Source organism: Scleropages formosus, chromosome 14, assembly GCF_900964775.1.
Source record: "Scleropages formosus chromosome 14, fSclFor1.1, whole genome shotgun sequence".
Taxonomy (NCBI): domain Eukaryota; kingdom Metazoa; phylum Chordata; class Actinopteri; order Osteoglossiformes; family Osteoglossidae; genus Scleropages; species Scleropages formosus.
The window spans coordinates 9,976,215-9,997,885 of NC_041819.1; the positions used below are offsets into that span (position 1 = coordinate 9,976,215).

The following is a 21,671-nucleotide window of genomic DNA, read 5'->3' on the forward strand; positions in this document are numbered from 1 at the left end:
GCCTACCCGGCAACACAGGGCGTAAGGCCAGAGGGGGAGGGGATACACCCAGGACGGGACGCCAGTCCATCACAGGGCACCCCAAGCGGGACTTGAACCCCAGACCCACCGGAGAGCAGGACTGTGGCCCAACCCACTGCGCCACCGCGCCCCTGCGCCCCCGCGCCGGAACTGATAACATTTTGTCTTAATATAATATATAACATATATATTGTTTCTCTTTTTTTGTATCTGGGGAAACTTGACATAGCTGAAGGCAAAAAAACGACGAATCGGGCCCCTCTTTCTAAGCATTTTTAGTTTTACAGCCCATCAGACTAACAATTCCTTTCTGGCACGCAATGTCAGCGCATTAGTGATCCGTTTAGTTTCCCGTGACAACAAAACCACGCACTAATACTGCTTAAATACATTAAATGAAGTAAGTGGGCGGGGGGACCTCTACTGTAGTATATGAGCAGCCAATGCGGGTGTAAAGAAGAAAGGTGCGCCTTCCAGTTACGGCTCTGTATTAAAGGCCAGAGTAATACAGTTGTTGACAAGAACATTAAGACGCATTCCTCTGTCACAATCGCTGTAGGGACCGTGCCAGCAGGATGCATTCTAAGCTTCTTGCACTTCTAGCTTGGGCCTTTGTGGCCTCCGTGCTTAGTCAGTCCAGCGTCGAGCAGAAAGCGGCTGAGTTTCTGCAAAGCTTTGATGAGAATGCTACTACTCTGATGTACCAGTATTCACTGGCGTCATGGGAATACAACACAAACATCACCAGTGAAAACTCAGACAAACTGGTAAGTGTGTCTGCTCGAAATGTACGTGTGGCTGTGTGTTACTGTACGCAAAAAGTATTATTATATTTTTTTTTAAATCCAAGTGAAGTTAAATACAACCATAAGAATTTTGAGCATACCTGCATTAAAATACAAATAAAATAAAAGCTGAAATAAGCCTTCAGATGAGCAACATAAGTGATTGTCTGATGTGAATATGGATCGTAGTGTTTTGTACATATTTTCTTCAAACGCAAAACGTGCTGAACGTCCGAATAAGTGATGTTGAAGGTAGAAAAATGAATGCGAGAACTTTTCAGGTTTTTGTCTTCTTCCTTTTCAGGCTCAGCAGGGGGAAATATGGAGTTCCTACTACAGCCAAGTGTCCGAGGAGTCGCAGTCCTTTCCCCTTAATGAAATCACTGATCCGACCGTAAAAATTCAGTTGATAGCGCTTCAAGATAAAGGATCAGGAGTCCTCTCGAAGGACAAGCTCAACCAAGTGAGTCCTGCAGCAGCAGTGGGACAAGTGTGCTACCTGCTTGTGAAGGAATCATTTTAAGTGATGGGGAGACTTTACTGTGATTTGTTCTGTTGATGACTTTATCTATAAATGTCAAAGTTGTTGTAATGTATATTTGGCAGGTTTTACGTAACTTTATCCAAGGAAGATTAAAAAAAAAAAACTTCTCCTTGCTGTCATTTTAAATATTAACCAGTCTTAAAAACCCAAAGAGTTCATGGTTGATGAATAGTCGGGCTTCAGTGGTTAGTTAAACTTTACATTGCAAAAGGATTCTGCGACTCAGAGCAGAGATGGTGGCACTTTTTGTGTGAGCTGCCTCTGTCTGCAAGTCCTGTTTATTTTGTCACAGCTCAGCAGAGTCATGAGTGAAATGAGCACCCTGTACAGCACAGGCACTGTGTGTGACATCGACGAGCCATTCGACTGTCAAACTCTGGAACCAGGTACGGCTCACTCATATTTCCATCTCCTCACAGCTGTAGCTTGAAATCCTTGTTTAACTCTCCAAAACTGTCCATTTGTCACCGCCCTTTAAGGCACATCCCAAAAACGCAATTCACTATGAGCTGATGATGGTCACTCAGTATTTTTTGTTTTGATTCATGAGTGAGATTATGGTTTGCGGTGCTCATTTGCTCTCTGACACGGTACCATCTGCTCGCTTGGCAGGCCTGGAGAGCATCATGGCAGAGAGTAGGGATTACTACAAGCGGCTGCATGTGTGGGAGGGCTGGAGGGTGAATGTGGGGAAGGAGATGAGGCCCCTCTATGAAGTCTACGTGGACCTAAAGAACGAAGCTGCCAGACTGAATGGTAAACAAACAACTCTGTATAGGAGCCAGGAAGCAGTGGTCTTGCTGTTGCATCCTTTTTCCTGTGCAGATATACGGCCAGTAATGACATTTTCTGACAACTAAAGGTTATGCAGACTACGGGGACTACTGGAGGGCCAACTACGAGACCATCGATGAGGGAAACTACAGCTATACCCGCGATGATCTTATGGCAGATGTTCGGCGCATATATAAAGAGGTGTGGCTTTTGCATTCTGCTCTATGCGCTGCTTTATCTGTGTGGTTTTATCAGCTGGCAACAGCTAAAGACTTCATTACTATGGCCACATGGCAAGGTTTCACCCCTAAATTTCAGACATTCATTCTAGATCATGCCATTGTACAAAGAGCTGCATGCTTATGTGCGGAGCAAACTTCAAGAGACTTACCCTGGACACATAAGTGCAACAGGAGGTCTTCCTGCACATCTGCTGGGTAGGTCCACAGAGCCATGGAGTAAAGTACATGGTGTGCAGGTGCACAGAAGTGGGTTATATGAATTTCCGTTGCACATTGTACTTCCTCACAATCTGCTTCTGCAATTATAGCTGATGTCATTTTAACTGAGTTGTCTGTGCTTTCATAATCGTTTATCAGGTGATATGTGGGGAAGGTTCTGGACCAACCTGTACCCGCTATCCATCCCCTACCCCAACAAAGAAGACATTGATGTAACGTCTGCTATGATCAGTCAGGTATGTCAGGGCACTTAGTTATTTTTAAATGGCAAAATCTGTTCATTTCAGTGTGTTTTTATATATACTGGGCCCATCCCAGCAAGTTTTTACAAACTGTACTCATCAAATCATAAACATTTTCGTGATGCTGCATTAATCCTACAGCTCATTTCTATTTTCAGGGCTGGACTGTGAACCAAATGTTCAAAGAAGCAGAGAAGTTTTTCATGTCTGTGAACCTGTACAAGATGTTTGACTCCTTCTGGAGCAACTCAATGTTCACAAAGCCTGAGGATGGACAAAAAGTAGTGTGCCACCCAACTGCCTGGGATATGGGCAACAGGGAGGATTTCAGGTACTTGTAGATGCATGTCAGGTTTTTTCTTTATCTCTGTTGACAGTACGTGCCTGAGTATATTTTCTTTTAACTGGATGTCCTTGTTACAGGATCAAAATGTGCACCAAAGTGAATATGGATGACTTTTTGACAGTCCACCATGAGATGGGGCACAACCAGTACCAGATGGCCTATCGCAACCTCTCCTACCTGTTGAGAGATGGGGCCAATGAAGGTTTCCATGAGGCGGTGGGTGAAATCATGTCTCTTTCAGCAGCTACCCCAAAACACCTCAAGGCCCTTGGTCTTCTGCCTGCAGATTTCAAAGAGGACAATGGTAAATACAAACCAACTGAATTCAAGTTTGTCTTCATGAAATTCATTACCCCCACTTTAATTTTAGTGTATAACTCTATATCCTATTTCCATTATATTTACTTGTGACACTACGTGCATTAAGTATATCCATGGTATTAATTCACAGCATGACTTACAATGAAATTTATTAAAATTACAAAGATAATTAATTTATTCATTGAACTTTCGTTTACACACACACACACACACACTTTCTGAACCGCTTGTCCCATACGGGGTCGCGGGGAGCCGGAGCCTAACCCGGCAACACAGGGGGTAAGGCTGTAGGGGGAGGGGACACACCCAGGACGGGACGCGAGTCCGTCGCAAGGCACCCCAAGCGGGACTCGAACCCCAGACCCACTGGAGAGCAGGACCTGGTCCAACCCACTGCGCCACGGCACCCCCTTACGAACTTTTGTTTACACACCTTTTGAAATACAGGCAAATAACTTGTAATGATTAAATTACGTAATACCACTCACAATTTCCATCCTTATTCTCTTCTGTCTTTCCCAGAGACAGACATCAACTTCCTGCTGAAGCAGGCTCTGACCATTGTGGCCACACTGCCCTTCACCTACATGCTAGAAGAGTGGAGGTGGCAGGTCTTCCAGGGAACCATTCCGAAGGACGAGTGGATGCAGAGGTGGTGGGAGATGAAGTAAGGCTTCCTTCATAATTTTGTCAGTCATCCCTATCCTGCCCCTTTTACTCACCATTTATGAAGAACAGCATAATTCTATGATTAGAAATTACAAATAGTTTTGGTCAGCATACAAAAAAGGCCAAACTGCAATGTTTAGAATGCTTCCAGCTTTACAAAACTTTATTGTAGTTGATCACTCCATTCAATGCAAGGATAGTGAACATCAGTTTATCCACTTTTCTGCAGACGAGACATGGTTGGAGTTGTAGAACCTTTGCCCAGAGATGAAACATACTGTGATCCAGCTGCTTTGTACCACGTGTCCAATGACTATTCCTTCATCAGGTACAGTATCAATCCCCTAAATACCACAGCCAGCACTAACAGCGATGTCCCGCAAGCTGTAAAGGCCCAGCCGTCTTCACTGTCAACACAACCGTAAAAGGCCTCTCACTTCACACATATCCCTGTTTGGAATGTGCCTTACAGATATTTCACCAGGACTATCTACCAGTTCCAGTTTCAGGCCTCGCTCTGTGAAGTTGCCGGACACACAGGACCTCTATTCAAGTGCGACATCACCAATTCCACAGCAGCTGGCAATAAACTACGGTAAATCCATCGTTATTTCTGCACAATAAAAATCCCCATGTGTCAGCAAGACCACACAGATGTGTCTGAGTGTATGGCAGAAGTGGGGAGCAAAAATGTGTTTCTAAGTGTTTGGATTCTGATAGCTGGTAGTGCTGTAGCATTCAGTTCTTTAATGACCTTTTCTTTCACCTCGCTCAGTCATACTGAGAACATACAACTCTATGTTGCAGAGATAATAAGGTCTTTTACTTTAATTCACTGTTAACACACATTCTGTGTATCCATTTCTGAAAACATTTGGAATTGGCTTGGCAATTGTGTGTCTTTATTGCATTTTAGGGCCATGCTGGAGTTAGGAAAATCCAAGTCATGGACTAGAGCTATGGAAGAAATATCTGGAGTCACCAGGATGGACTCCAAGCCGCTGCTGGAATACTTCAGTGAACTCTACAGTTGGTTACAAGAAGACAATCGAAAGAACAACAGGCAACCAGGGTGGAAGACCACGGAGGATCCATGTAAGCACAGAGACAACAGACTCAAGGCAATTTGAGACCTCTTTCACCTTCAATGAGTCCATCTCCCAGATACTGTTCATTGGTTCCAGAAAATTTTTAATCAGTTTTTGTCCTGGGGCAGCTGGTAGCGTAGTGGTTAGAGCCGCTGCCTTCAAACTCTCAGGTTAAAATCCCACCTCCGGCTGTAGTACCCTTATAGCACCCTAGGTAAATAGTTGGAAGTAGCTTAATACTGTAAGTCGTTTTGCAGGAAAGCGTCAGCTAAGTGAATAAATGTAAATGTCTCTTTCACACAGATGCCAATGATGCCTTCAAAGTCAGACTGAGTCTAAAGGCTGCAATGGGCGATGAAGCTGTAAGTGGAAAAACATGAAGTACAATTTGATGAATTGTGCAGTATCAAAAGCCAGAAATACAAAATAAAGAAGACTGCTCTGAGCCCTGTAGTGCTGCAGATAGCTGTACTTTAAAATAAATATTTATATTAACATTCAAATTTATCTGTTTCTATAAAGGGGGTGCCGTGGCGCAGTGGGTTGGGCTACAGTCCTGCTCTCCGGTGGGTCTGGGGTTCGAGTCCCGCTGGGGGTGCCTTGCGACGGACTAGCGTCCCGTCCTGGGTGTGTCCCCTCCCTCTCTGGCCTTACGCCCTGTGTTACCGGGTTGGCTCCGGTTCCCCGCGACCCCGTATGGGATGAGCGGTTCTGAAAGTGTGTGTGTGTGTGTGTGTGTGTGTGTGTGTGTATATCTGTTTATCTCCCATAGCATTCTCACAATTTCTGCTCACAAGGGTCATCTGCATGTCTGTTTCTTTACACATTTTTTTCTTTTCAGTACCCCTGGAATGACAATGAGATGTACCTTTTCAAATCCACCATTGCCTTTGCCATGCGCCAGTATTATAATCTGGAAAAAGGAAAACAAATTAACTTCATGTAAGATGTATTGCACGTTGAACTGACTAAAGATCTTATAACTGTGTTTCATATACTGTATTTGTTTAAAAGCTGCATCATTGTCATTTATTTATGCATGGACATTTCGTCATCCTTTTCCATCAAACATTGTGTTAAGGAAAATGGTAAAATGTGAAAAAATGCAGTAATTTTTCACAGTATTTTTTAATCATCATCTAGGCCAGAGAATATCTACACATACAAAATAACCCCAAGGATATCATTCTTCTTTGTTGTTACTGACCCCACCAACCCAATGAAGATCATCCCAAAGGCAGATGTGGAGGTTGCTATTCGGTAAGACTTGCCCCAGCGAATCAACAGGGTGTAGAGGTGTAAATCTGAAAGACAAGGGCCTCCTCACTGAGTCTCCCCATCCTTAATATTAGAAGAAAACATCTCGAAAATCGGATAATGGTGGAGACGGATCTGCAATAGCAACAGCTGGGGTTTGTAAACATGTCATGAAAAACATGCAAACTGTTGAAAATATATTTTTTGAAATACTTTCATAGTTAGCATTTTAAAGACTCTTAAAGAACAAGAATTTTTGTTTTAATAATGTATTTTTTTCATGATAGCAAGATTTCCAAACACCATTTAAAACACAGCTGGCATCTTTGGTGTGCACTTGTGAAGTTCTTGCCCTAGATTTGGAGGCCTGGCTTTTATGCTTCACTTGCACACGACTGATCACACTTTAATGGTGTAGATGGCAGTAAAACTAAGTAATGGATTCCCATTCCCATGGCAAGTCCCCTAACCACCACTCTATGGCATGAGCCTCTTAGTGAGACTGTTCATTTGGTACGGTGTTCATTAAAACCAAATACCACCACATGTGTCCACTCAGGCTTTCCAGGGATCGAATCAATGGTGTTTTCAAGCTTGATGATACAACACTGGAGTTTGAGGGCATCCTCTCTACACTGTCTCCACCTGTGGAACCACCTGTGACAGTGTGGCTGATAGCATTTGGGGTTGTCATGGGTCTGGTGATTTTGGTTGGCATGTACCTTGTTTTCTCTGGCTTCCGTGAAAGAAAAAGGTAAGTCTAGTAGCTCCATCGTCTGTAATATGAAGATAGCCAGTAGAATGCTGTCATGCTGAACCCTGTTGTGTTGTCATTTTCAGTCTGAACTTTATTTTCTGTAAATAAATTCAGTCTGTTTTGGCTTTTACCTATAAAACTTCTATTAATGGGCGTTCCTTTTTTATAGAAAATCTAAGGCACAGGAATCCGAAAACCCATATGATGCCGAAATGAAAATTGAAGGAGTGACCAACAAAAGCTTTGAACGTGATGATGAACAAACAGGATTTTGAGAGACTAAAACAATTTTATGGTAATAAAAAGTCTAAAATGCACTAAACATTACATGTAGCATTTTTCTAGCTGCTGTTTCAGGCTGTAAAACCTCTACCCTTACAGGAATTCCAGGGATTTATTTAATGTATGTTTAATTATTTTCTAAGTACGAGCTATATGTACAGTGTCACTATGAAAAATGTATGCTTTCGTTTGATGTATGCCCAAAATTAAGATGGAATTAAATTTCTGAAAGAAGATTACATGAGGTACTTTTCTGCAAAGAGAGGAACACTGTTGGACAATCAGTTGAAGTGCAGAACCTCTTAGACCAAAGAAGGACTCTATGGCAGTACCTTGAGCACAGTAGTTACCGTTAGTGCAGCAACAGAAAAGAGTAATGGTTTAGAAATGTAAGTTACGTGCAGTAAGTTGCTGGTTAAAGCACTTAAATGATGCTAAGTAAAGCCGGAAGAAAAAGAGTGGCCCAACATTTCAATGAAGTTTTTTTGTCTTTATGATTTGGATTACTCCAGTATAACACCCGTAATAATTTACACTGTAAGTTCTCAGCTTGCGAAGACGATGGAATGGAGATTTCCTCCTAATTCGATGTCATACATTAAAATCTAATTTTATTGGCCAGGTGTGGCCTTGCTACTGCGTGCTAGTCAGTTTTCTCTTTTTTGATCTTCATTATTTTTACTGTTGTTGTAAGTATGCATTTTGTCTTACCTCCCATATCAACACTTTTTAGACGCAATGCTTATGTTACCAAATAACAAATAGTGCTAAAGAAGTGTGCAACAGTTGAACGAATGCTAAACTGCAACAAAAATTATCGCATCTTGGCTGGAAATTCCTCTGCCTGCTGGGATTGCTGGTGAACACCATCCGTAGTGATGTGGTTGAATTTAATGTGTACTGCTAAGTACAGGAAATTGGACATGCATCAGGTCCATCTGTAAATCTGACCGTTTCTGGGTCAAAATTCTCATACTTTGAGGACTTACTGTATATGTACCGTGAATCTAATTGTTTTAACTTCCGTAATTCGAAACAGATGCCCTTATAATTATGTATTTAAACATATCAAAAGCAGTTCTTCCACCTTAACTGTAATATGAAATATGCTTTGTTTTTATTTGACTTTTTAAGTGTAATGCATTAATAAACACTTCATAATAAAAACATAACTAAAACTGAAATGACAGAAAGTTTAAGGTAATGAAATGACAGGTAAGTTTGGGGTAGTTTTAAGAATAATGCATGATATTGCTCTCCGGTGGGTCTGGGGTTCGAGTCCCTCTTGGGGTGCCTTGCGACGGACTGGCGTCCCGTCCTGGGTGTGTCCCCTCCCCCTCTGGCCTTACGCTCTGTGTTGCCGGGTTAGGCTCCGGTTCCCCGCGACCCCGTATGGGACAAGCGGTTCTGAAGATGTGTGTGTGTGTGTGTGTGTGTATGTGCATGATATTTACATTGTTATTTAGAAATGTATTTTGTCCAAATAAATATGATATGTTGCTGATGATTTTATACAAAGTTGTTATCTTCTGAAGACAAGACAGATATAAAAATATGACAATAGAACATTCGCACAATATTGTGCAAACTTTTCTTTATTAGAAACATTGCCCAAATTCTCACTTAACAGGAGGAATACACAGTCAGAGCGGTATGTGATTTATATTTGTAGCACAGTTGTGGTCCATGCATACATAAAGTCAAGTGACAGATGAACTCTCAACACATCAGACATTGTGAAGTCAACTTGTGGCTGACACACACAACAAAAGGAACATTCCAGCACATTCCATTGCTGACAGCATGAATGTATGAAGCAGAAAATAAAAGTCTGCAAACAGATATAGCTATAAATTTTACAATGACCTTATCTGTGTATCCAGTTTGACTGCTGAAGATGTTACCCTTTTCTGATCAAGAAGAAAAAGGACTCATCTTCTTTAATGAACGGCTCCACCCCTACCTCCTCTTTCTTTGCAGATAAGCACCAACCCGGACAATTAGCAGACTCGAAGTGCCGCGCGTCGGGCTGACTTGCTTTCATGTAGAAAACAAAAGCCAAGATGTCTTTATCTTTTGTGGAAATGCTCCTCAGCTTAGATTTTTCGCAGTTCTAGGAAAAAAAAAACCAATTTGGATGGATGGATCAAATGCAGTTCAAAATGTTATATATATATTTTTATGTGACTTATTATGCTTTCGCTTGAAAAAGTTGATACAAGATCAGAAAATAGTTTTGTGTTGCTGCATACACTGTGAGTTACAGTCGTAACAAAAGTAGTCGAAAAAGAAAGCGTTTGTTGAATAGCAATAATGGTGTCAATTAATGTGCATTATTTATCTATGTCTTGGTATAAGTGCGAAAACATAACAGCCTCCCAGTATTTGTGTATGTCTCCATTGAGACCTATTGTGAATAGCTTTCTGGTCCTAATAGCTGGCAGTTTGTTATAGCCTTGGCTACATTTTAATACAAAAAAATATACGTACACCCATTCCTCTCATAATGGAGTTAAATCATTCCATAAACTCACCCTGTTGGGCAAATTCTTGTTGTGAGAAGGTCAAATTACCATTATGCCTTACTGAAAAAATATCCATACATTAAAACAATTTCACCTAGTATTAATTAAAATACCAAAATGAAAGAAATTCTTTATGCATTGCAGTGGTAACTCCAACCTGTTTTATGATTTTTTGGAGGAAAAGTTATTTCTGGCTTGACTTTTGATGTTATATTCTCATTCATTCTTTCATTTTCAATAACTGCTTCTCCTGTGCAGGGTTGTGGAGGTTAGACAGGGTACATCTTGGATGGAGACATTGTGATAATCTGGCTGATGGATGGCCAGATTATTATCTTATCATAAAAAAATAAACTTAGCAAGATAATTGTCTAGGTCTTCCATTCTGCAAAGCACATGGACATTATGCAGTCCGAACCACTGTGTACCATTACAAAGGCATGTTTAGTCCCTGCTCCTGCTTTGGTACTCTTAGTAGTAAAGGTACCCAAGGACCTTAGTACCTGCTTTAGTACCTTTGATCAAGCAACTTACTCTGAACTGATACTGTAAGAATACCCTGCTCCGTAAATGGGCATATCATTGCAAGTAGTTTAATGTTGTAAATTGTTTGGAAAAAAGGTGTCAGTTAAATGAACTAATGGTAATAATAGTAAGGATTATATAATAACATTTGTGACATTCGAGTTACTTTAATTGGTAGTCAAGACTGGATGAGACTGTTAATGTGATAGGAAGAAGGAAGCAAGAAGTGAGAAGTTATTTTTGGTTTTGTATGAAATTTGACTGTGGTAATAAACTGAAGGAAAAGAGCCAGACTGATATCACTGGGGGGCAAAAACCTTTTGGGATTGAAAGTCTGTGTACCTTTGTCCCAAACTGTCTGATACAAGCATCATGTATAATCCACTGTACGCAATAAAATAGCCATTCTGAGCTGTTTGTACGAACAATATGTATTTTATTTTCCATATCTTTTCATCAGCTACTGTTGTTCTGAACAAGCTGAATTTGTTTGGAACGCTCACATGTCAAAAATATTAAGTTTTTAAATATGTAACAGAGATAAATGGAAAATGTATTGAAGGTATGACAGAATGTGCACCCTCACCTCTATGCTGAGCACTGCCTTGCCATCGCTGTCGGTGCACTTTAGAAAGCAGTCGGTTCCAGAGAAATTGAGGACAACGGGAACTCCTTTAAACTCCCCGTCCACAATGTCCGACTTGTAGTAGTAGATGGTGATTTTTGCTGAAATCATAGTTAGTATGTATGTATGCATTGTGCATCATCATATAAATTCAGTGAAATGTAAGTTCTTCCGTAATCATTTTGAATCACTCCTCTGAAACTGACCTGAATTTGACATGCAGCGGCTTGACATGCGTGCATTTCGGAATCTGTTTTGAATGCACTTATCACTCATTAAACTATGAATGAAAATGTTTTCCAGAGCTTTTTCTTGAAGGAAATGTATTTCTTGAAGCACTACGGAAGGAAATAAAAAATTGTCATTAACAATTATTCATCAACACATTGTTTTGAGGTGCTTATACTATGTCGCGGAAACCTGGTGGCCTGGTATATATTAACTGACGTAATAGAACTTAATAAAGGAAAAGTAAAATAATCCCAGGGGATGAAAGCAGAAAGACAGGAAAATAAAATAAATCCTTTACTGCCAAACTTTGAATTTATCCGCTCCTGATCAGTGCCCGTCCCCATCTGCATGTAAACATACCGGTGCACAAACACAGCACAGGAAACACGGAGCTCACCCTGCGTAATTTTGCATGACTTTGCCTCCATCACTACATCCAGGTGACAGTCTTTGCAGCTCTGGTCTTGACAGAGCTTCCCTTTGTCACATCCACGTCCAGCAATGATGGAAAACCTGGTTTTCGTCATAGTGACCAGTAAGAGGTTTTCAAGAAGACAGCTCTGGCTTCCGTTGCGAGGAACCTCATCCTCTGAGGTTCCTCTGTCCTTTCCACCCTCATCCTCTAGAGCATCCATCTTTTTCATCTCCATGCTGAAGCACAGGACGGTGTGTTCCTTGGAGAATGGGTAGATCTCTGTTGTCTTAAGGTATTTCTCCTCCGTGGTGTTAATGTGGGATTGGTGGACTGTCTGCATGACATGGAACAGCAGGAAGAAATAATGGACCTTTTCAGACTATAACAGACATCTTATTCATGGTAAAATCAAAACTTTCAAACAGTAAAATGTCACATGTCAAAATGAACACAGCTAAACACTAATGCTGCATCTGCTTTTAAGATTTTATTTATTAAAAATGTGTAAAAGGCTGTGTAACCTCATAATGCAATCTGTTACAAGCAAGCTGATGTATTAAATCCTGTCCTGTTACTTTCACCATCTTTTTGACGTTGTAGGAAAAACTTGAAACAATATGCATGGCCATGCGGAAAGGCTGACAAAGCCATTAGAAAGCAACACGGCGGCAGTGACTGCGCATTTCTTATTTTAACCAAGCCATCTACGGACGTTACGTTGCACAAGGGAGGACGGAATTCACGGCTCAACTAGCTTCGATGACGTGACCTCCTCAACTGCGACATCACATGCTGTAAGAGTGAAACGACCAAAGGCAGCAAAGAGTCCAGTAGTAGTGGAAGTAAAGGAGCACGTCACAGTTTCTCTTCTCGTTCCTTGGTGAGTGTCACATGAACACCGCTGGACGACCGGCCCCTCGCACTCACCAGTATTGGAGCGTTCTCTGTCAACATCTGAGCAAAGGCCTCTGGAGGTAAATTCTGAAGGCTAATGCCATTGATCTGCAGCAGTTTGTCCCCTCTCCTAAGGAAATACAAGGGTCCGCACATTTTTTTGTAACTATCTCTGTAAATTAAAATTCTCAGTTCTCCTTCGTTTTAATGCTATAATGACAGATGTTGAATGAAAACTAAAACTTGGTGAACTTTACTGAACCACACACACGCACACACACACACACACACACACACACACACACACACACATCTTGTCTTTGACTTTACCTCACGAAAGATCCATGTCCCCAGCCCATTTTATGCTTCACCACTTTTTCCACTTGGTAATGATGTTGCCCATGTGCAAAAGAGTGAAGAATAGAAACACCCCCTGTAACTGGACTCTCCTGAAAAAGAGGGTAAGAAATAAACAAAGAATCTTATTTCCAGAGAGTACGACACAGAGGAACAAATGAATTCTGGATAAGCAGGATCAAACAAAAGCATGTAAATGTAAGAAGACCTCGGTCTCCATGGTTCCTTGATATCGTTCAGCTCCAGTGACTCTTGCCCTTTGCGCCCCTCTTTTATATATGTTTAAGTTCTGCTTTTTTTCCTATGCAAATGAAAACTTCATGTTTCACTCAAAACAAATGAATTACTGCTTGCGGGAAATTCACTGAAAGAGGAAGTTATATGGACAGCAGTTTTTTTTTTTTTTTTAGTTTCACACTGGAAGCAATGATGGTCTTTAGCTGTGAATCCACACTGAAATAACAACATTGTAATTGTATTCTTCTACGGTAACTAGGAAACCTAGCAACATTTTTCATATTTTCATTTAACCTGTTTATAAAAAGGCGATAAATTGAAATAAATTCCTTATGTGTAGTACTTACATACATTTACATGTTGAAATTTTCTGATGAAAATTTGAAATAGTAAGTGTTAAGACAACAGTTTGACCTGATTTACTACATTTTAAATCACATATCTTAAAAGCACATTTAAGTTAACCTTGTTAAATTTAGTCTTGATATTCCTCATTGCGGAACTGGCTTTTGTCATTAAATTGTCATTTTACTTATTTAAAAACATGGAAAAACACCCTAAACAATAACCAAAAAATTCTCTAAAGCTTTAAGACACATCTAATACTCTGCATCAGACCAATCAGGGTTGAAATATAAATGTATTCCAGACCTCAGAAACTGATTTAAATTTCATTGGTCAGGTATCCTAAGGACAAATAAATGTTTACAAGTTCTTTTCTGATTATCAAAGTTAATCTAAATAAAAATGGGAATTAGCTGAGCATTTATATATATATATCCCTGTTGAAATAAAAATCTGTTGAACAGTGAAGGTGAATGAAAAATTTAAAAAAAAAAGCAAACAAAAAAGGACATAGTATAGGGTATTGCACTGGTGAGTTCAGGGAAAGTACCATCACCATTGGGACTTCCTCTTTCAATTTTGCATATTAAAGTATTAAAGAAATACACAAGACCACTTCTGAGAACATCTGATGTTTAGTCTACGGCTTTAAAGACTCAAGGTTTTTAAAAAATATGGTGTGAACATTAGCGCTTGGCTGACAGTTCAAACAGTTAAAAAACGGTGCATCCAGAGCCGAAGCAAAGTAAAAGAAAAGGGGTACGAGAATGTCTGTGGCACCTCTCTAGCAATGCCAGGGAAATGCCCATCATTGCACACTCTTCCTCTGTGCACTTGTTTAAGACTGCTGTGGTTGTCTCCCACAGTCTATAAATATGGGTTTCGGGTGAACTGGTCACGTTATGTTGTCCCTGGTGTGACCGTGTTAGTGGATATGTGTGTTACTGCCCTTTGACAAACTGGCATCCCACCCAGGGTGTACCCTACCTCCCTCCAAGCATACAGGGATAGGATCCAGTCCACCTCACTCACTGATAGTGAACGTGCCGATTTATTCATTCAACAGACACTTTCCTCCAAAGCGACGTACCACCCAGAACATTCAAAGTGAATTCAGACAGCAGCACCTTGTCTTACCGGGGTTCCCGGGGGTACAACTTTCCCAGTGACGCCAAACTGCCTTTTCAGCATACTGTAACCTTGGATCATGTTCCCTGACCACCCCATTTTTATGATAGTCAGCTATTGCCGAAATGAACTGAAAATCTACTGGAGTGACACTTGGCAGGACAACGGGTATCAGCATTCCTACTTTTCTCAATACTCCAGTCCGAAGTTCAAAGGTCTTACATCACATTCCTGCTGAAGAGGATACCGCTCATATTACCTATTCGCCCAGCTAAAAAAAATAAACAAATGTAAATGTAAAATGTAAAAAAGCAAAGCTGAAATAAGAGTCCAAGTGTCCAAAGAAAAAACAATTCAATTCTCTGTACCTCACTTGCCTCAAATTCAGTTCAGATGCACCTGTCTGCCCTCAACATCATACTGATATTCATTAACTGAATTAAAATCTAAACTCTGATAAATTCAGTTAGCGTACAATATGAAACAAATTTATCTTTCATATGAACAAAAAAGAGACATCTCCTCAGATATAGATGTTTTGGGTCACACGTAAGGGCACCCTGGTGATGCGGTGAGTAGAGCTGCTGCCTCACAGGACCTCAGCGGTGTGAGAGGATGTGGGTTTGATCCCTGCCCAGTCTGTGTGGAATGTGCATTTTCTCCTTGTGTCTGTGTAGGTTTCCTTCAGGTGCTCTGGTTTCCTCCCATAGTCCAAAGACCGGCAGATGAGGTGGGTTGGTGGTGCCAAATTGCCCTTAGTGTGTGCGTGTGTGGCTACCCGCTGATGGCCTGGCGTCCTGTCCACAGTGTACCCCCTCAGCCTTGTACTCAGTGTTTCTGCGATAGGCACCAGTTCACCAAAACCCTGCAACGGACAAGCAGTTATTGAAAATAGATGGCTCAGTCACATACGATTCTCTTGATAGTTTTAAGTGCACCGAGCTTGGAAAAAAAGTGTAATTTCTGTGACGCCAGGTAAAAAGTACTGTAAAATGGAGAGGTGCTCTTCTGCTTTTGAGTCAAATTTATTTTAAGGCTTGGACCTTATAATTTCGCTTCCAAGAAGATGTATCGGAATTGTCAGAGCTGTCAGTACTTCAGCACTCACCAGAAAAGTGCCGCAGTCACTGTGGCCATTTTCCGTTCGATGAAATTTGAAAAGATAAAACAGCTCTGCTCATTTTTCTAACGCACTTTATCGTGGAAACCTATGCTCATTCATACAACTATGTAAGTCTAGTGGAACAACCTTTAGGGTTAATGCCTTGCTTGAGGGTACTACAGCCAGAGGTGAGATTCAAACTTGCAACCTTTGGGTGTAAAAGCAGCAGCTGTAACCACTGTGCTACCAGCTGTCCTTGACCAAGATATCCTTTACAACAAAGAACAAAGTGAGTTTAAAGTGAATTCCCTGCATATTCATATTGTCATTAAAAACAGGAAGCAGTTCAGGTGAATGGAGGCCAGTGAAACCAAATTACAACAAAATCACAATGATCTCAGTGTGATGGATTCCAACCCTGCTCATTACAGGGGAAATACCTCTGCATGCAATTTTTTTTATGCAGCTGAGCTCTTAATTCATAACGTTTGAAAGGGGATAGGCTGAACGTATCTCACGATTCAACAGTGTTAAATAAACTGCGCATGCAGATGACACTGTGGGCAAATTGCCTGCACTGAAAACTGATGACATAGAAATTTTTTTTAAATAATATAATAATTTGGCATCGTAATATTAGTAAGGCGGTTAAGATAGTTTGCTGCCATGTTAACTTGAAACACTTTCAGATTGAAACTTTTCCGTATTATTGACCTCCTTTTATCACATCGAAGATCCAGTGAGGATTCCTCACTAAATCTTTGCCAAAGCTGGAAAATAAAGCAGAAGTTTCAAAATTAATTAATTAATTTATAAGTTAGTTGTGGTTGAACTACAGCACAGTATTGGAGTGAGAAGTTGAAGTCAGTTGCACAGAGGAACTTCTGCTCTCCATTGTCCTTTGCTGGTGTGTGTGTGTGTGTGTGTGTGTGTGTGTGTGTGTGTGTGTGTGTGTGTGTGTGTGTGTGTGTGTGTGTGTGTGTGTGTGTGTGTGTGTGTGTGTGCGCAGCCAACACTGGGTTCTCCGTCGCTGGTCACTCCGCACTGGTCATCACCTCCAGTTCCTCGTTCTACAGTCATTGCTTGTTTATCCAAAAATTAAGTGAAAGATCTCCTTGACTAAAGAAAGGATTTCCGTTCTCCCTACCGAGGGAATTAATCTCTCTATTCACATAGTTCTATAATTTACATTTACCTTTACATTTATTCATTTAACAGAACTCAGTATTGTTTTCTAATTTGTATTGACATTGACAAACATTTTTATGTTGTACTGTATACTTCAGTGAATTGTATTTTTTTTCTTGTCTTTAGTAGTAAAAGATTTAAAAATCCCAGCGATTTAGATTTTTGCATGCTGAGTGTTTACACTAAACTGGAATAGAAAGCAGCAAACAACATGGTCTGCTATGACACCTGTACTACTTTTATTCCTTTTTTTATACTTACAGTTACTCAAGTGTCAAACAGTGCTTATTAATTTCAGCAGGACTCCAGTCTTTGTCTCAGCTACTACATTTAGCTTTATTTATTTAGCAGATGCTTTTCTCCAAAGCAACTTCCAATGAACTCTACGTAGTGTTATGAGCCCACACACATTATTCACTGTGGTGACTTACACTGGAAGATACATTACTTACAAGGGGTCACTCATCCATATATGAGTGGAACACAATCTCTCTGTCACTCACACACTATGGGGAACCTGAACAGCATGTCTCTGGACTGTGGGACAAAACCCACGGAGACACAGGGAGAACATGCAAACTCCACACCAACCAAGCGAGGATCGAACCCATGTCCTCTCACACCACCCAGGGGCTGTGAGACAGCAGCACTACTCGCTGTGTCACCATGCGGCCCATTAAGTTGCAGTATGCATACTGTTGCAGCCTCACAGTTTTTGGGGATTAATAAAGTGGAGTTAGATAAATTCATTGAGTCATTCTTTATTGTACAAAATTGCTGCCTAATTCCTCTTTTTTTAGTCTTACAGTGTTAAGCAATAACAAAGTAATGCATGGTGCAAAAACACAAGTTCACACAGTTCTATTCAAGAAAAAATATTTTTAAAAATTTTCTTAAAAAATAGACTTCTGGCAGGTCCTTATTATTATTATTATTATTATTATTTCAAGGAATATAAATTGCCTATTATTTTCATAACTCTCCACCTGCTGGCAGTATCACACAACTGGCTCGGGTTTCTGAGAACTATTATCTCCGTGGGTCACAGATTGCATCTGTACGCCTAAGGTCTTCAATCATCTCATCACTGCTGGTGCTGAAGAGGATGATGGCGATGAATATTTCTTTCTCCTCAAAAGCGTTTTCCTTTAATCCATCTGCTCAGATTTGCTAGGATGATAGACATTACCAAATACAAACCTAATACATTGACACATATCATTCATAATGCAAGCAGATTTACCCGTGCGAAAATTACTTTGACGAAGTTTACGGTTTTAAGAGAGGCTTTTGAGGCGCTGATGTTTTGAGCAGATCCGCCAAGCCGTCCTTGTTTGCCTCGCTACTAGTGAGCAGCATTAGCTAAAAGCCTTTCTCGCACTGCTTTGCTGCGAAAGCGGGGCGACGATTTAGCCAATTTACTGTCCAGCTGCGTGGCTGAGTGCACGTTATTGTGGCTGGCAGCGCTGGGACGTACGTGCCTGCCAAAGCCGCTTGACGGGAGGCCCGCGGGAAATGCATTAGTCATTTCCAAATTCCCGTCCCCAGCTGTTCTCTAGCTGGTGCCAGAAGACACGGAGGGACAGGCAGCGAGCCCGAGATCACAGACCACGCAGCTACTACAGCGCAACGGCCGCTCTCGTATAATGTCACGCTGACGAAGCCACGGACGGCCAGATGTCACCGGTGGCTCCAAGAAAAATGCCCGTAAATAAAGTCGACAGAAGCATTGCGCTCAGCTCGTTGCAACGAAAATTGTTTACCTTCACACGTACTTAGTCTTACTTTCAAAGCAAGCCTGCGCTTCACATGAACCCGCTGAATCCCAGCCTACAGACCCCAAGTGGTCCACGGACCCCGGGATGAAAACCCTTGTTCTAAAACAGGAAAAGCTAAACAGGATCACCAGTAATTAGCCGGCAACCATTCAAGCACCGGAGCCCACATGAAACCTGAACAAAACAGATGGCTTTTCAGCATGAAGTTATATTTGTAGAAATATCACGGCAGGTCTCCTCCTCTTATTAACTGTTACCAAAGTCTGCTTCTTTTCTTAGGCGTCATGAAGGGAGCCGCTTTGTCTAGTCCTGCATGCGGTCCTCGTTCTAAGTCTTCAAGTGGAAATGCGATGGTACGGTGCTGCACTCCATGTGTTTATAATAACTGATGAAGTACATTGCTGTGCTGGTTTACATTCATAAATAACAGGTCAATTTATCTGTGGCACTGGAGGATTTTTTCCACTCTGCGTCGCTGAAAGTTTAGACAAAAAAAAAACTGCAGGATGGCCTTGAACAATTAAATATAAATATCTCTTTTGCCAGAGATTGCTGTTTTTTTTTTCCCCCCCTCTGGAAGGTCAAAAAAATATTTATTTAACTCTGTAGTACCCTGTTGCTGGAGGTTTATGGTAAGCGTCTTGCAACGGACAGACAACTGACCACCTCAACCCAGTTTACAGAAAGGAGCACTGAGAATGAACAAATTTATTTTTGGAATTTAACTTTTGCACTCCCACATATAAAGACTGCGTTAAAATTTCAGCTCTCAGCATTGTTGCTTTTCGTATAATGTAATGGATTCATCATTAACTTCATCTTGCTGTGGAGGAAACGTGGAGTAAGGTCAGGTAAAATGTGTCACCGGGTTTCGGTTCACATATAAACTTACTGGGACACCAGAAGATGGGCAAAGTACACATGAAGAGAAAGGGCTTTGTCTGAACCGAAAAGAAGAGATTTTACTGCATCAAAGGTATATCATTTAAAATATGTCTCCTACTGCAATGCACATATCCCGTAAAAAGTATACAATATATTTCAGCAGTATCATTTTTAAATATTATCTTTCATGTGATTTTTATCATATGCCTAAATTATGAAGGATGTTCTAGATATTCCTTGTTCATTTTCTTGTTTGCCTAACGTTTATTTTCATGCTGTATTTTGCCTACCCTCACTCGTTAACCCTTTGGCTTCAGCTGGGTTCATTGTTAAAACCATGAAGTGTTTGTTTCGTGTCATAAACACATTTAAAACGTGTATTTTTTTAACTACTTCGATGCCACAAACAGACTTACAGATTTTTTCGAATTTCCAAACTGTAGATAAACTGTTTGAGGCACTGAAGTTAAGATAATATAACACTTTGCCAAGTTTTTACAAGTTTTCTTTTGTCTGACACAATGAATTCAGACAAATGAATATAATAGAATAACATTAAATAGAATAAATTCATGTATAAAACAAAAGGTATATGTAAATGCACAAAGTAACAAAAAGCTTCAAGAAAACACAGTGAAACTGGTGAAAATGTAATAAGTATATTACTTGAGGATATATATACTATGTCATGAGTGCAAAGTTACTTGGATAGTCACTCAAAATAGGCTGAAGTGAAGGCTGACAGTCCCTCCATTCCTCTGTCTCCCAAGTCTTATTGTTTGTGAAAAGACCCTTACAACCAGTGATATGGAAAGGTGTCTTTTGATATGTAAAGAGCCTTTTCTTGCATTTCACATTAAATAGAATTTTTTTAAGAATCATCATCTTTGTTTTCAGATAGAGCCACCTTTACCAAACAAGTCTTTTAACTCTTTATTTAACAAAATTTCCCACATACGCTGTGTATCACAGGCAGTATCTAATGTTTTTCTCCTTGGAATATAATGCAAATCTTAAATTTAAATAACATGTGGAACTGTCTGAAATATTTTTATGAAGAGTGTCATGGCTGGTTCCGGAAGGAGTGGAATTCGTGATTTATTCGGGGAAATCCAAGAGGCGTAGTCACAGGACAGGCAATCGGTCTTCGAGGTGCGAACGTTGTTGCAAGGGCAATCCAAAAGGCAAGGTCGGTAAACAGTCAATAGGTCGCTGATCATAAGGAGGCACGAGGATGAGGAATCAAGGGCATGGGACAGGAGAAGGAGTCAGGCATCAGGAAGGAGTAAAGCAAATGCTCGGAGGTCGCAAACAACAAGGCTGAACAAGGTTCCGTGTCAGCTCCCGGTCTGACGCTGCCTTTTATGCCCCAGTCTGCACCGTGCCCCAGGTGTTCCGCGTTGGCTCGGCGGTGTGGGCGTGGCAAAGAGAACGTATATGGAAGTATAAGTTTCAAAAAAATGACATACAGTTCTCAGTTTGAACTTGTACCCTCTGGACTTAGGGTGGAAAAAAAAACATGCCATCCGAACACTTGTTATTGCTTTGTTTTCTTCCCTTCAACATTTAGGATGAAGCCACATCTGGCCTTCACCACTTTCTACAATGCTCAAGGCATACAGGCAGCGGCAATCATGCTTAGCGAAGGAGAATCCCAAGTATGGTTTGACAGTTTGTACATGAAGCTGAGTTTAGAGCTGAAGTTGCGCTTATAGCTTGAGGTTGCTTGCGATGAAGAGGGGATTTTGAGCAGCTCTAACCATGATGTGCACAGTAAGGTGGAGCAGTGGGTAACACAGTAAGTCTCTGGCTGGGTTTGAATCTAGCTTTGCCTGTGTGGAGTTTGCGTGCTCTTCCCACGTCTGTGTGCTTTTCCTCCGGGTGCTCTG

General features: G+C 40.9%; 2 protein-coding genes across 3 annotated transcripts; one reads left to right on the forward strand and one right to left on the reverse strand.

The window, feature by feature from the left end:
• Positions 1-181: 181 nt before the first annotated feature.
• On the forward strand, positions 182-9,571 carry ace2 (angiotensin I converting enzyme 2). Of its 2 annotated transcripts, XM_018729217.1 has the most exons (19): positions 182-788; positions 1,111-1,269; positions 1,643-1,736; positions 1,963-2,106; positions 2,213-2,325; positions 2,456-2,561; positions 2,724-2,821; positions 2,986-3,158; positions 3,251-3,477; positions 4,017-4,161; positions 4,393-4,491; positions 4,636-4,758; positions 5,080-5,258; positions 5,555-5,613; positions 6,093-6,193; positions 6,395-6,511; positions 7,068-7,262; positions 7,435-7,560; positions 9,528-9,571. In XM_018729217.1, the coding sequence occupies exons 1-18, from the start codon at positions 597-599 to the stop codon at positions 7,538-7,540; spliced, it is 2,430 nt and encodes an 809-aa protein (XP_018584733.1). In that variant the 5' UTR covers positions 182-596; the 3' UTR covers positions 7,541-7,560; positions 9,528-9,571. The 2 variants fall into 2 exon arrangements, with proteins under 2 accessions (XP_018584733.1, XP_018584732.1); XM_018729216.1 differs by lacking the exon at positions 9,528-9,571 and having other exon boundaries at positions 7,435-8,279.
• On the reverse strand, positions 9,448-13,351 carry LOC108920476 (uncharacterized). The gene is made up of 7 exons (XM_018729237.1): positions 13,328-13,351; positions 13,093-13,211; positions 12,796-12,892; positions 11,851-12,202; positions 11,429-11,560; positions 11,184-11,323; positions 9,448-9,660 (listed from the first exon to the last, which is right to left on the reverse strand). Exons 1-7 carry the CDS (start codon positions 13,337-13,339, stop codon positions 9,448-9,450), a joined length of 1,065 nt encoding a protein of 354 aa, XP_018584753.1. The 5' UTR covers positions 13,340-13,351.
• Between the last annotated feature and the right edge of the window lie 8,320 nt (positions 13,352-21,671).

Coding starts and splice junctions, on each gene's coding strand:
- LOC108920476 (XM_018729237.1), bottom strand. Junction 11,561..11,850: donor GTCATGCAAAATTACGCAGG/GTGAGCTCCGTG, acceptor TTCCTTCCGTAG/TGCTTCAAGAAATACATTTC. Junction 11,324..11,428: donor CCGCTGCATGTCAAATTCAG/GTCAGTTTCAGA, acceptor CTATGATTTCAG/CAAAAATCACCATCTACTAC.
- ace2 (XM_018729217.1), top strand. CDS start 597: ATGCATTCTAAGCTTCTTGCACTTCTAGCTTGGGCCTTTGTGGCCTCC. Junction 2,107..2,212: donor CGAAGCTGCCAGACTGAATG/GTAAACAAACAA, acceptor TGACAACTAAAG/GTTATGCAGACTACGGGGAC. Junction 4,492..4,635: donor AATGACTATTCCTTCATCAG/GTACAGTATCAA, acceptor TGTGCCTTACAG/ATATTTCACCAGGACTATCT.